Raw genomic sequence first — 16406 nt, 5'->3', positions numbered from 1 at the left:
CAGAGAAGGGAGCCTAAGTTTGAATGATAATCCATCATTTTAGGAGAAGACGATGGATGATGCATCTGACAGCTGGAATAATGCACTTGGCCTCAAATTCAAGAGATTAAGAGCAAGTGGTTGGTGGTGAGTCAAGTCTGGAAATTTCCCCTGGACCAGAGAAGAATTCCAAATATGACCCTTTTCTTTCTTGGAGTTATATACAGACATCAGAATACTGTGAATTTTCTTATAAGAGATATTTGGATATAACAGCTAATGATATTTATGAGACTAGAAATCAGGCTATTCTTACTCAAAATATGATCTACTGTAGCTTAGAAGAGATTTAAAAAATGGTATTAAATTAGGAATGCATTATACTCTATTATTCCATTTTCTTATTTCCTTTACCTGCTATGGACATGCAACTTGCTTTTACTGACAATTAAAAAAAAACAAGAGATTTTAAATAATGCTGCATACTATTAATGCTCATCATTGGAGTAATCAATTGATTTGGGGTGCATAGTCATATTAAATAAAGCGTGAAGCAGAGGTTTCTGTTTCAGAAAAGCCAGGATTGCTCACATGTAAAGGAGATTAATGAGATATTCTAAAGTCAAGATAGTCTCTAAACACAATTTAAAAGAAAGTTTGATTTTCTCCATCCAAACCCCCTCCTCCTGAGGTAAGGGCAGAAGGCTTATGTGTTTCTGTAGGACATAACCTTGGGGAAAAATCTTGCTGCCTCTGGCCTTTCTCTCTCACAGTTTATCTCAACCTTCTGACATTTACAGTTTTAGTGTACACATTCTTCTAGACTTTCCCTCTTTGCAGGCTTAGTTTTCACAAATGATAAATTTAATAACTGCAACACACCTGGCAATCTGCTTCTTACTTGTCACAATCCAAGTCCCATTATTACTATCTTTACATACTATACAGACTGTCCCCTGTTTCTCATACATGGTGCTCTTCCTGCTGTTCCTTTGCCTTTGTTTGGCTGCTCCCTGTACTTAAAACATTTACCCTCATCCCCACACCTCTAAAATTCCTAGTTTCCTTCAAGACTCAGTTACAATCCTACCTTCTTCAGAAAGCCTTTCCTAATGCTCATGCCTTCTCCTCTAAGGTCATATTCCATCTACTCTACATCTACATATGTCTCCAGGTACATACACATTCTCTCTCCTACTAGAGTGTAAGATCCTTGAAGGAAAGGCTTATTTTTGCTTTTTCTTTAGATCCTGAAAACCATGCACAATGCCTAGAACATAGTAAATGTTTAATGATTGATTGAAATGCATTTGAAAGAACATTGAGTTTGAATTCAGAGGACCTGAGTTAAAATCCTTATTCTAACGGTTTCTACCATGTGACCTACAGTAAGTCTTTTAATTCCTCTGAATATCAGTCCCTCACCTGAAGTTATTAAACTAGATGACTTCAAAGACCCTGCTAGTTCTAGCTCTAGCTCTGTGATTTTATTTCTAGTAGCCCTTGGACACAGCTTATCAATCTCTTGCAAAACTGGTAAAATGTAAATTAGTAGCAATCACTCAGTATCTTTAATACCTTCATATGTAAGCACAATGTGCATACTTAAATTGGATACTGTCTTCTTTACTTGTCTAAACTATAAAAGTAGAGACTAGTCATCACTGACAGATGTCTTATGTTTTTTTAGAACTATTGAAGTAGTAGCCACACTCAATATCTATGATAACTTAACTATTTTAAAAAAAATTCTACAAAACTGGTTCTGGTATTGACTTTTCACTTTTATTCTGTATTCTCAAACCCCCTCTGTGTGACATTTATTCTGGTTCATTTTCCACTAACGGAGAAGTTTAGAGATTTTAATACCTCACAGGGCATTAGAAGCAGGTTTGCTACTTGCCAGCCATTTCTTTTTGCTTTTTGGATAAACCTACATAGATGGAAAGAATACTCTTTGGCCTTGGGGGTGGGGGTGGAGGAGGAAGTGGAAGGAGTCACTTTGCTGCTCAATGAATCAAAGCAGCAGGGCTTTTGAGAAAGCAATCTTTGTTTGGATTTCTAAAGGCATGTCTAACACTTGGACCTATAGACAATGGAAAAACTAACAGAGAGTTTGCTAAAAAATGAATGATACTAGGCAAACAAAGCTCTAGTTAAAAAGCTTGGCACCACAGGGCAACAGGCTTGGTCTCAGCTGGACTGGTAAAGGGAAGAATGATTCCAATTCATTCTGGCATCCAAGCTGCAGGATGACCCTCCAGGAGTTTGCCACCAGGAGCTTCAAGTAGCTCCAGTCAGTATCTGAAAGCTTTACCATCTATGTACACAATGGTTATTTATTGTGCCCTTAGATTATTATTATTTTTTCTTTCTAATTAAAATAGAATTGCAACAGAATATGAATTCATGCCCCATGAGCAATAGAGGGAATTAAAGCTACTTGGCCTCTATTGCCCTTGTGAGATTCTAAAAACCATGATGAGATGACTGAAGTTTTGGTATGCAAAGTTCAGCTTGCTCAGGAAATTGTGGCGTGTTTATAAAACAAAGCACATAAACAAATTCTGCCTCCAGGAAGCTGTGCCTAACAATTACCTCATTAACAAGGCCAAAAGAAGGACAGGAAAGAGGGGGAACCCACTGGCTCATTATTATACAGCTCTACACAGAAGAAGCTCTTCAGCTTCTCCTGGAAACAATCCCCTTAGTGTGGGATTTGACAAAGTGGCACATTTAAGACCAAATTTGGTTGTCATTAATGGGAGTCAGGCGCAACTGCATCTGAGGGCCAAATGCAGTCCTTGGGGTTTGACTTTCATCAGTAGAAACAGAAAGAACAAGGCAATTAATGTTCATTGAAAAAAAAGAAATTGATCCATGTTTTAGTGAGTTAATATATATGCAAGTGCTCTCTACATTGTAAAGCGCTTTATACATGGAAAGTCTCACCATCAACACATTCTTTATCTCCCTGTCTTTATTCTTTATCTCCCTGTCTTCTTCCTTCCTTCCTTCCTTCCTTCCTTCCTTCCTTCCTTCCTTCCTTCCTTCCTTCCTTCCTTCATTTCTTCCTTCCTTTCTTAATTTCTATCTCCCTCCCTCCCTTCCTCTCTTCCTCTCTCCCTCTCTCCCTCTTTCTCTTCCTTTCTCCCTTCTTTACTCTTCTACTCTTGTAACTATCCTTTTGATAGAGGCATGGTAACAGGTCCCATTGGATTCTATCTCCAACTTTAGGTACATGTGCTATAAAAGAAATCACCCCCAAATTAGGACTGCTCATTTAGAAAAAATAATCAGATGTTGTATGTACATACAGTTTTATAAATGGTTAAAATATTGGTGGTTCCTTCCACTTGGATTGAATTCAGTGATAGATTATTTCCTGGCACACTTCTAGTTCCATTAAAATTTCTCATAAATTAAGACAGAACTAAGAAGCTGCCGAAGGCTATGACCACATGTCTTCTCATTCTCTCACAACTGGTGGTTTTGTTCCATTTCCACCTTTCTTTTTTTTTAGCATATCATACTATATTCTAGTAATATCTCTTCATACAATGTAAATATTTTAAAGTTATCAATTAAGGAAGTTATTTCTAGTAACGAGAGGTTGTAGTGTAGAGAGTCCTAGAGTAAGGAAGACCTATATCCAAGTCCTATCTCCATAATATTCTAGCTGTATAACGATGAGCAAGTCACTTAACTTCTCAATGTTCCAGGCAACTCTCTCAGAGTACAAGATATAGGAAAGCTGCTGATCTGTATTGGCAGAGGAAGTTTCTGTATAGGTTATTCCCTATAGACAATGAATTATCTTTGGAAAGAAAATAGCAATGAAAACATTGCAAATACCATAAAGCCCTTTCCTGTAATAGTATTTTTTTCCATCCAATATATTAGTAGTCATTGAAAAAGATGATACTTAATTCTAATGGTGTTTCTCTTTGAGATTAGGCAATGGCACTGTCCCAGTATCTGGCTAGTAACACTATTCTATTTTCTTTCTTAAATTTTTGCTTTTAAAAACATTGATTTTCTCTTAGTTTCTGCTCTGAGTCTGTTAACTTTATGCAATACTTGCAAACGAAGTACCAACATTCAGATGGAGACCAAATGGTGCAATTACTTCCTGACCTCTAGTTTTGTTTCTGTCTTAAATCTGATGCAAATGTGATGATCTCCACAATTCATCAGCTGCTGTCAGTGCTTACAGAAGATAGGAAAATCTACCTCCTATACCCTATGTGAATTTTCAACATCCAAGATGGAAGGGCAGATTTTCATAGTTTTGCTTAAAAATGAAATTCTTACTTTCAATTGTGTATTATTATGCAACAAAGCTATGCTTAAAAATCACATCTTTGAGATCAAAACCCAGATATTTGGGGTTCTTTTAGAATAATCATTAGGCTGGATTCTAGTGATCTTACTTATTCCATACTCCCATCAAAATCTGTGGGAGTGTGACTTGAGTAAGACCTGTGGAATCAGAGCCTACTTTCTAACTACTGCAAGTTCACCCCCTTTCATAAATACATATGCTTAAAGCTAAAATAAGAAGATGCCACAAATGTAACAAAACACTGAAATGGAACACTGGTTCATTGGTAAGAGAGGTTGGTTATTTAGTGCTTTAACAAGCAACTTCTGAATCAGAAACTAGCAGCCAGGGATCATTAAACCAAAGTTTTAAAAAAGCTATAAAACTTACTATAATAATTATAGTACTGAATTTAATATTTATATATGTCAATAAAACATAAAATTAGATTTTACCTGAGTTTTAAGCCAACTAGAAGCAGCTAGTGTAAAACCAGGTTGATTTTTATATGGCCTTGAAAGGTCTACATCAATTCTAAAGTTAGTCATTCTCAAGTTAAAAATTGTTACCTGTTTGTTGACCAAAAATATGAAATGGAGGAAAAGAAAAAAAAAATAACATACCATGTTCACACACAAAACAAAAGAATTCTATCAGGGACATCAGGGAAGGTGGAATACTATAACAACACATGTTATATTGTTATACTATTCCACCCACCTTAATGAGGAACCCTTAGGCGTTGCTACTCCATAGCCTTTCGAATCCAGATTTCCTCCAACTTTCATGGTGTCACATGGCTTTCGCTGCTCAATGTATTCATTCATAGTGGACTCCAGGAGGAAGGCAAATTTTCCCTTGGACTTGCGGACACGTGCTACACCCTCAGCTGTAGTCCGAGTGAACACCGAAGGCTCGGCTGATTTCATGTAGGTCCACATCTTTTCATATACTGCTATTTTTGATCTCTGGAGGAAATCGAAACAAAATTGTATGTTAGAAGGGAAAAAATATTAACATTGGCTTAGTAATTAAAATACAGTCTCTCATTGTCCTTCAATTGTCTCCCCTGACTTTGGTTTGCTAAATAATATCACTCTTTTCTAATTCTAGGAACTTTCTTTTATAGTTTAAAATTAGCAATCTACTTAAAAAGGATATTTAATGGAAATGGTTGAGATATGATACTGTGCTAAGTGATGCAGCGGATAGAGTGCTTGGTCTGGAGTCAGAAAGAATCATCTTTGTGAGTTTAAATTTTCTCTAAGACACATACTGTCTATGTTACCCTGGGCAAGTCACTTACTCTTATTTGACTCAATTTCCTCATTTGTAAAATGAGCTGGGGAAGGAAATGGCAAATCATTCTAGTATCTTTGCCAAGAAAACCCCAAATGGGGTCATGAAGAATTGGACATAACTGAAGAACAACTGAACAACAACAACAAGCAACTGTTTTCTGTTAATAAGTGGGGCAGGGAAGCATAGAACCAAAGATTAAGGGCTGAAAAGTACTTTAAAATTCATCTTGTTAAATATCCTCATTTTAGAGATGAAGAAACAAAGGCCCAAGGAAGAGAAGTGACTTATTTGAGTTCACAGAACCCACATTGTCTGACTCCAGGGCCAGTGTGCTTTACATTGTACTGTAGAAACTCATGCTATTATAAGTTTAAAATAATATTTAACACAAGCTCATTATGTTCATGGTACCCATTTCATGCTAATTACTACTCTCTATTAGTTAAAAAAGGATCATGATATTCTAAATGTAGATGATTCTGAATACTATTGGCTAATTTGTATCACATTTTTATAACCAAATCACATTAAAATTCAAATACATAATAAATTACTTGCTTTAAGCTTTCTAAAAATGTCTTTTAATACCAAAGTAGTTTACTTGTGGAAATGATACTAAATCTTTATGTCTTAAAGTTTTCACAATAGTTGTTTACATCAGTAACATTTTTAAAAGGGTAAATCCATAAATTAATCATAGAGCCACAGAGATATCAAATGGCAGCCCACAAACCACAAATCCATTCACAAGAATAAAATCATGAACAAAATTGTTATGTTTCCTTTAGATAGGGTCAAAAACAGAATCAAGTTTTCTAGATAATATACAGAACTGATCCTTATTTCAAATTTATGTTTTAAAACAGCAAGCAGTTTCAAGCCTATTTATTTACTTCAGTTAAGAAACAGGTTGGCTTCTGTGAATTTTTCATAGAGAAGCTCATTTGTATATCATTTCATCCACTAAAATTACATAAATCATCTAAATTATTTCCTGGTATCTGAATTAAACATCTGATATTTCATTGGCATACAGATTTTCTAATATTAGAAAACCCTGAATCCTGTTTAATAATACACAAAGACAAGCAGATTTAATTTGGCTTCACTGCACTCTTTCAATAATAACCTGCTATATTTTGGGTCTAGATTTACAACTGAAATTGTAACTTCATTCAGATTTAAACTTCCTTATAAGGTCAAAGGCTCTCTAAATATACTCTCTTTCCTATCATTGGTTAAGTGAATTTGTTCATGATTTCTCCAGAATTTTTCACATGGTGTTTAATAAATACTTGCTGAATTGATTATGGTCAAATGGAAAAGATTTCTTAAAGGATCTACAAATATTCTAAACAATTAAAACAAAGAGGAATATTTTGGGGGTAAAAGTAATCTTGGAAGTTAAATCACACAATCACTGGGATCTGGATTATTAGGCTTTAACAGAAATGTGAATTTTATGACCTTTCTCCTCAGTGTATATAGAGAAGGAAGTAGTTTATGAACTCTAAGATGCCATCTAAGTGCAAGCTAGCAATAATAACAATAATAATACAATTGTCCATGGGAAGATCTTTAGGTTTGGGACTCTAAGTGCAGATAACTAATATAAATAGGTTCCTTGATAACTCACTGTGTCTTGGCAGTATCTATTCCTTAGTTGCCATTTGGAAAATGTCTCTATACACAAGGGAAGTGTGGGATATGACAGATCAACTGTAGAAATTATAATCTACACAGACAATGAAAGGGATGCAATGCCCACCTCAGAGTTCTTATGGAAAGACAGAAACAAAAAAATCTTCCAAATGATACACTCAGTTGAAAGAGCAGCTTTTGTTCCTGTCCTTACCTGTGGTCTGTCCATTTCTCTAGTTTGAGAAGAGACCTTTGATGACATTCAGTTCTAATATCTGGGAAAATCAAACACTTTCAGGCTGTATAGGCTTTCTATATATCTATATATGTGTATGTGTATATATGCATGTGTGTGTGTATATATATATATGTATATGTATATATATGCACATGCACATGGATGTGCATATGCGTGCATGCATATGCATACATACATACACACATACATATCTAAAGAATGTAACCTTTTTGAGGGCAGGGTCTGTTTCTCTTTTACTTTTGTATTCTCTACAGTAAGTATAGTGTTTGCAGTATGATAAGACTTAATAAATTACTTTGATTAACTGCTAACAAGAACATGCCCAAGGGGCTCTTGTAAAAACTGATAATTCAAAGGAGAGTTGTACAACAGGAAGTTTCCAGCTCAGTTCCTGATTTTCCTGATTTTGCTGTGTAGCTTCCCCAAAGATTAACAAGTTTATCTTGCTGGACTTCTTCATTCTCTTCTGTTTTCCAGACAACAGCATATATTTATATCCAACATATGAAGTATGATAAGACGAAGTAAGTGTTTGTGTCAGCAAGATGAGATTTTGCTCCCCTAATCAGAACTAGTTGGATTTGGAGTTTGAGTAGGGGGAAGGTGGAAGGTTCACTATGATAATCATCATCCTGACTCTTGCCTTCTTTGGTGTTTTATAGACAGTAGCAGTTTGGATGATAATTCTGCAATGATAAATCTCTGAGACAAGAATTGGTGCCCACTCATTGTCTCTTCCATCCCTAGGCTATGAAAGATGTTGGGAAAGAATCTCACCTCACTCCCCCCTCTCCTCCCTCCTGAACAATTTTGCCCTCTAGGTAGATGGTATTTTGTGCATTTATATTATTACTCCTCTCTAATCCCAGTTTGTTTATATCTGCTGTCAATATGGCCAGAAAAGGCATTTAAAAAAAACAACACAGAAGCATAGAGCTGACCAAGTCTATAGGGGAAAAGGAATGATAAGGAATTTGGAAATTATTTTGTATAGACTTATGCATTTAAAGGAACTCAATGAACTTTTAAAAGGGGAAAACATCATTAAGTCACAGATCTGTGCCAATTATTAGGCAATTTTCTAAGCACTTAAAAATAGTCTGCCCATGCATGATGTGTCTTAGCAGAATTGTGACATAATGGAAGATTGAAATTGAATAGACTTTAGAGATGACTCATTAAGAAATCACACTTAAATACAGTCAACCAAAGAATATATTACAATATTGAAAAAAGGCAAAATAATATTTTAAAGACCTATTCTTATATGCCTTATATGCCACTTATATTCCACTTTTATACATTTTAAATGTCCTGATCTCTGGAATTTCAAGATAGAGAAGATTATATTGTAACATTTGTTTAAAATGCATATTATATACACAAATGCAAGAAGGGATTTAACTTTTGCAAAACAAGATAAAGGTTTAATGGCTAAAGGAACCAAGTCTGTGGATATGCTTAAAAAAATTGATAAGTGAAGACTAGGTTGTGAAATCTGAATTTCCCCTTGAAAAGAAAGTAAAGTTGGGGCAGTGAGGTGGCGCAGTGGATAGAGCACCGGCCCTGGATTCAGGAGTACCTGAGTTCAAATCCAGCCTCAGACACTTAACATTTACTAGCTCTGTGACCCTGGGCAAGTCACTTAACCCCAATTGCCCCGCAAAAAAAAAAAAGAAAAAAGAAAAAAGAAAAAAGAAAGTAAAGTCAAATATAAACATTGTGTTGAAGGCACTGTCATTAACAAGTACAGGCATGCAGATTCAGATAGACAGGATTAGACCGAGTTTCTACCAGTTGAGATATGTCGGAGATGTTGCACTACTTTTCTTCATCTTTACTCTAACTTGAAAGGAAGCAAGACAGAAAACCAGAGGTTAGAGGGGAAGCACTAGGGGCAGCTAGATGGCGCAGTGGATAAAGCACGGGCCCTGGATTCAGGAGGACCTGAGTTCAAATCCAGCTTCAGACACTTAACATTTACTAGCTGTGTGACCCTGGGCAAGTCACTTAACCCCAATAGTCTCACCAAAAAAAGAAAAAAAAAAGAAGGGAAGCACTGCAGTTTTCTCTGGGCTTTATGCAAGACTGCAAGAAGGTTGCTATTTGATGTCTTAGTATAATAAACATCAAATTAAAAATTATGCTGAATGGAGGCAGAAAAAAATGATGAGGCATTTCAGCAGAGAAACAACAAACTTAGAAATTACTCAAATGTTGAGGTTTTTGTGCCTTCAAGATCTATGCCTGCAGAATCTGTCTGAAGCTCATCACAGTATTGTGAGTATAATACTTGAAAGACTACACAACCAATATCTGATGCTGAAGGAGGGGAGATAGACCAAGAGAATTTCAGTGGTTGGATTAAATAGTTATGCCACTGTTTTCAGTAACTGAAAATAATTATCTGATATTTATATTTCTGATATCTATTAAAGAAGTGTTGTAAGTAATGAATCTGTATCCAATAATACAGAATTTCATTTCCTTAAAAGGTGGCATGGAATGTCTATATTGTTATGTATTCCAGAACTCTTGAACCTAGAAAAGCATCCAGCATAGAGTAAGTACCTAATAGATAATTGTCAATTGATTAAAAAAAACCCCTCCATATGGATTTATATTATTATGGATGCAAGATTCCTGGCAACACAAGCAAATTGCTTTCACCTGACCCCTAAATTCTCCAACTATTCAGAAGGTATTTCATGACCTAAGCTTCTCCTTGAAACAAAAGATGATTAAAAAAACTCAACCCCCCAAAAAACCAATAGCCTACTCCTAATGCTGTATCACGATGAATCATGAAATCCCTCAGTCTCTGAAGAATTAGTAAGTCACATTTGGGTGAGTAACAAAAAATCGCATTATGGGTGTGAGTGCACTGTACCACATCACTTATGCAAAAGAACGAGGGTAATGGATACTATTAGAGCACTGTATGACCAGAAAAAAGGTCTAAATAAATAGCCAGGGATAACCTAGGCATAGTCTTCAAGCTTCATTGGTATTGATGCAAAGTCAAGAGATCTTGTACACTGAATGGACTCCTGTGAAGGATTTATAAAACTTGAACAAGAATCACACAACATAGGCAGGTATGGGTGGATTGTGATCTGCCCTCTTACAGGAAGTATCCACATCAATGAGATGATATAGCTATCAAAATATCAAAATACAAAAAAGATTTTTCTGCTGGTGACATTCATACACACTGACAGATGTTACAATATTTCTTAGAATTAGAAAGCAATTAAACAGATTTGATTAAAGTCAAGCCTAGATTTTATTTACCACTGCTGTCAAATTAAAAGGACAAACTGTGGAAAATTAGCTTCATATTCTGGCACTACAAATTTTGTTATTTTAAAGGGACATATTGAAGTTTCAACTATTTTACCATATTTTTTGTGATTCTGAGAAGTATGTCATTTGTAGACCATGTTCTTACTGGAAAATATCAAATAAATAGGAAAGAGCTGTATTAGAAGTCAAGTCAACAGGCACTTACAATGTGCTAGGCACTGGGCTCAGCACTGAGAATACAAATACAAAAAGAAAGATAGTTTTGCCTTTAAGGAGTGCTTCCTAATGAGGAATCTTAAAGGGCTAAAATTCTAGCTAGTCTGTCTAAAATATCTAACGAGTGGTCGCCAATAAATTATAAGCTTTAGCAAGAGTTAGACTTTTAAACATTTATTAAGGAGATTAAGAATTTGGTAAAGAGAGAGGGAAAGGCCTACATTCATCTATCTATTAAAGGGAGAGCGCATTTCTAGCTCCACTCTCTGCCAGAGTCCCCAGGAAAGAGCCCGAGTCAGAGCGCCAGGCTCCCCCCTCCTTCCTCTCACCAGCAAATGTCACTTCCTGATGCCACAAAAAAAAAAGACACATGGTCTTGCCCTCAAAGACCTTCACCTCATGGGAAGAGATCTTCTACAGTAAGTCTCCAGCAGGTGGCGTCATTCCAATCGTTACAGGAAGACAACAAAAATGGAGCTGAAAAGAAGGTGGAGGTAGGGAGCAATGGAGCCTGGAGAGGAATGAAGCTGGCCTGGGTGTTGTAACGATTGGAATAACGCCACCTGCTGGATACTTACTGTAGAGGAGTTCTGCCCATGAAGGGAAGGTCTTTTGAGGGCAAGACCAGGAGTCAGGAAGTGACGCGGGCTAGTGGGAGGAGGAAGGAAGAGACTGGCGCTCAGTCTCGCTCTCTCTTTCCTCTGGACTCTGGTGGAGAGCGGAGCTAGAAATGTGCTCTCCCTTTAATAGATAGGAATCTAGGCCTTTTTTCTCTCTCTTTACCAAATTCTTATTCTCCTTAATAAATGCTTAAAAGTCTAACTCTTGCTAAAGCTTATAATTTATTGGCGACCACTCATTAGATATTTTAGACAGTTTAGCTAGAATTTTAACCCTTAACAGATGGCTGACCACGAAGAGGAAAGCTAAACCTCAGTCTTCTGATCTTCTGGTTGGGTAAGAAATTTCCCCTACCCTAACCTAAATCTTAAGTACTGCTGAATTGCCAGGTGTTTTCCCTTTAAATTTTTTCGAATGGACCTTTTAAACTCCCTAATTACCCTATTTTTGATTTTAGTCTGTTTAACCAGACAAATGGGAGATAAGATCATGTTAATGCTTTGTTTTTGTGGATTTTCTATTTTTCTTTTTATTTTTGTTAAAAGAGCCAGCAACTTACTCACACAAGGAAATATCTCTCCCTCTCCCAACCATGCTTTTTCAGAGAAACCTGAAGAGATTCCTGCTGCTTTTCCCAGTTCCAACACTAATTGTTGCTCTAATTTTGCATGCCTGGAGGCAATGACCCACCCTCTAGAAGCTTTTAATCCCCTAGCACCTGGAGGCAAAGTGGGGGAAGAGGAATCCAGGCCTGAGTTCAAAATCAAGTCGGATTCAAATTGCACTGGTCCCTCCCCTCCTCTCCAGACCCCACCCTCTACTCCTCCTATGGCCAAGCCCATAGCTTCCCCTGCCTGGGAAGTCCAGAGATCTGATGCGCATGCTCAACTTTTTCTACCTGCATTTGCAGCTTCAGGCTCAGCCCTTCCCCAGCCTGGCTGTGCTTTTGAGACAATCTTAGAAAACTCTTTAAATTCCAGATATGCTTGTTTTGTTCATAATTTTGCTAACCTGCTTTTGTCTTTAATTAGTAATCTTATAAAGCATTTGTATGGTGAAAAGACTGACAGACAATATAAAGGGGTTAAAGAAGAAAAACTTAAGCTGAATAAGAATGACAACCATCAACATAGTTCAAGACTCTGCTTCTTTTGCCATGGAAGGGTATATATTTTAGAGAAATGTAGAAGTAAGCAGCAAGGTATTGATATGAGTGTTGGGGATTTTAGATATCGGAATCAAAAGTGTTCTGAATTCACTCAGAGTATTAATGTCAGTTCAGAGGTTACATAGGATTTCTATGCTATTATATATACATTTTGAAATTAATGGTATGGGTTTATTTTCATAGAGATTTTCATGCTTTTGAGATTGTGTCTTATACTTAGTTTTTAAAACAAGGAGAATATTTGTAAAAGCTTTTTATAGTCATGTGATCAAGTTTATATTTTATAGTACTCTTATTAATATTAAATTCATATTCATTTAGATTTCCCTAGTTTGAATTTCATTGTCTTTTATTATTCCACGTGTATTTTCTTCTATTCATTCATCTATCTAATTTTGAAACATGGTTTTGATTTCATAATACAATGTTAATTCTAGGAGTATTGTGCTCCCATATTCTGAGTTGTTTGTTTTTGTTATTTTTTTTTCCTCAACTGATTATTTGATCAAACTCTTTAAAGCATTTCCCTGGCAAATTGGTTGCCATGGCAAGTGTAAATTGATTCTAGAAGTATTATTTTTGATAAGCATATTCCAAAAAAAAAAAAAAAAAAGAGGGGAACATTTGTAAAAGTTTTCTTTTTTCAAAAAAAAAAAGTTCTTTGAGATTCTGTTGTGCTTTAACTTGTATTTAAGTATGTTCTGATTTTTCACAAAAGTAATTGTATACTAAGTAAAAAAAAGGGTATTATTTGAAATTGTTGCATAATTATATATTATATTTTGAGTCAAGATGTATTCACATTTTTTGCAATCATTTATTATCCTCAATTTTAAATCCATATGAGACTTGGATTATGGGAACTTATCATTTAAGACATTAATTGCCTTTATTCTGAGTTATCAGATGCCAGTTGGCCAAGATGCCATCCAATCACAAGAGGAATACATGCAAGAGCAGACACTGAACTGTCACATGAGGGGAGACATGCATGAAGTCAAGGTATGGCCGAGGGAACGGCTTTTGACAAATGTTGAGGTTGGATTCTCTTGGTTTAATATTTTATTCTCTTTTTCCCCACAATATTGTACAGATGGCTGGAAGTATTCATCCCACCCATCTCACTTCTACACCTGGCTTCTATGCTCCCTCCTATATGCCTGATGCCATGGACATCTCAATCCCATGCATCTGATTAAGTCTGACTCAGTTTCTTCCAATATGTTCGGTGGCATGGACATATATTCCATCCACCTATTTTAAGCCTGGCATACTGTATGGGCAGTACATATTGCTCAAGTGTGGGAATGCTCATATCCCATCATTTCTCTGTTCTTTTATGGTAACCCCCATAATTATCTCAGGTGTCATGATAAATACAGTGTTGAATTTGGCCTTGACACCTGTTACCAATTATATTAGATTTTTTAATTTCTCATAATGGCATGAGGATAATTAGGCAGATGATGCAAAAAGTGATGAAACAAAGATAAAAAATTATTTTTAATAATTAATATCGCAGCAATTGTCTTCTCAATTACCCTCCATAAGGGGGGGACTATAGTAATATTATAATTTTAAAGAATGGTTCAATTTTTGTTTTATTATATGTTTCATGTGTAACAGCTAAGATTCTGAATTCCCTTAGACATGTTTTTGAGAACTTTCATTGTTTGATTTGATTATTGACAAAGCTATTTTAAAGTTGTGTTAAGCTCAATTTTGTAGGAAATTTTCCTGGCTGATTACCAGCATCCACACATCAACCCCTGAAAAGACTTCCATTCCACGACTACACCTAGAGGACATCTGAGAAAAGACTTTCAGAGACTTTAAATGAACAGTTTTGATTTGTTCTTTTTGTTGGTTTTTTTCTCTTTCTGTTATAATATACACCATCTGTAACATGTATTCTCTGCAGAGGCCCTCCCTTTGCAAGACTAATGTCAAAGCGTCGGTTCATGAGGACAAAAAAAAAAAAATTGCCCCTCTGGACAAAACTTTCCTCTCTTCCTTTTCTATATTGTTGTTCACATATTATTAGTTAGCAATAGTTATCATATTGTTTTTACTGTTCCGTCAAGGAAACATTTTGTTTCTTGAGGAACAACAGGGGGGACTGTAACGATTGGAATAACGCCACCTGCTGGATACTTACTGTAGAGGAGTTCTGCCCATGAAGGGAAGGTCTTTGAGGGCAAGACCAGGAGTCAGGAAGTGACGCGGGCTAGTGGGAGGAGGAAGGAAGAGACTGGTGCTCAGTCTCGCTCTCTCTTTCCTCTGGACTCTGGTGGAGAGCGGAGCTAGAAATGTGCTCTCCCTTTAATAGATAGGAATCTAGGCCTTTTTTCTCTCTCTTTACCAAATTCTTATTCTCCTTAATAAATGCTTAAAAGTCTAACTCTTGCTAAAGCTTATAATTTATTGGCGACCACTCATTAGATATTTTAGACAGTTTAGCTAGAATTTTAACCCTTAACAGTGTCTTCTTTCAAACACTGTTTCTGGAGGAATCAGAAGAAGGGGGCAGCAAGGGCAGAGAGTAGTTCCAGTGGGAAAAGTCCAGGGTAGAGTGAGTTTCCAAGGTGAGGAGCCTTCTGTGGCTTGACAGAAAAACTCTAGAGAATTAGGAATGGAGCCTGAAGAAGTATGAATAGAAGGCCAGCAGACCTTGAAGATCCCTTCCACCTATAAATCTATGATTCTAATTACATACAACATTCTTAATTCCAATGGCTTCCATGATATCTAAAATGTAGTAGGCAATTAATAAATATTTACTGATTCAATAATCATCTCAAGAATAACCTGAATAGTGTTTTCTTCTTTCAGTAGGCTGTATAAATTCTATTAAGGATTCAGGCACATAAGAAACTTAAAATAACATACTGAGCAGTAACTATATACTATCTACCTCTTTGTCATTTCACTAGTTACTAATGTTGGCACTTCGAGTTTAAACTATGGTAAGTCAATTACACCTAAAAATTCAATCTATTCAAGCACAGTATGAATAATTATGTATAAGCACTGTAACTGTTAAAAGTATCATTTCTCTGACAAGTATAAACCATTTCCAAGTGCCTCTATAGTTCTACTAACAAGGATAAAAATGATATAATACATACAAGTCTCATGTTAGGGACAAAAGTCATTGGTGAATTTAGAAGCAATTTATCACCCTAGCTTAATATTGATTATAAATACTGAACTGCTAAAGGGCTGGCTATAGGTCATTGCCAGGGGTAGAATAGTGGAGTAAATAAATGCAATATTACTATGTTCTTAGGAGAAAATGGTTTTGATGAGTACAAAAATACACTTCAGTCTCCTCAATCAAGCTGACAAATGGCTCATTGAAAGCAGTGCCGGTCTGTAGGGTGTGAAGAAAACACACACACACACACACACACACACACACACACACACACACACACACAGAAAGAGAGAAAGGCAGGGGGATAGAGAGAGAGGAGAGAAGACAGATCCATCATGTAAAATCATGAAGGTGCCATGCTTTTTATTTTCTGATAAGATGTAGTTTAGATATTTCAGAGCCTAGAATTTTAATATATATCTATATTCACTAA

General features: G+C 36.1%; 1 protein-coding gene across 7 annotated transcripts in view; it reads right to left on the bottom strand.

Moving 5' to 3' along the window:
• GRIA4 (glutamate ionotropic receptor AMPA type subunit 4) overlaps positions 1–16406 on the bottom strand; it is a 478367-nt gene that overhangs the window by 51514 nt on the left and 410447 nt on the right. For all 7 annotated transcript variants that reach the window (XR_006355680.1, XM_043995887.1, XM_043995886.1 and 4 more), the window contains exon 14: positions 5024–5271. Coding sequence is in view for 6 of the 7 variants with exons in the window: in XM_043995887.1 (XP_043851822.1) it covers positions 5024–5271 (248 nt within the window). In the remaining variant the exon portion in view is untranslated. The remainder of the gene's footprint in view (positions 1–5023; positions 5272–16406) is intronic.

The sequence above is a fragment of the Dromiciops gliroides genome, chromosome 3, assembly GCF_019393635.1.
Source record: "Dromiciops gliroides isolate mDroGli1 chromosome 3, mDroGli1.pri, whole genome shotgun sequence".
NCBI lineage: Eukaryota > Metazoa > Chordata > Mammalia > Microbiotheria > Microbiotheriidae > Dromiciops > Dromiciops gliroides.
Note: the sequence above shows the minus strand (reverse complement) of the source record. Positions and strands in the feature narration are given on the sequence as shown.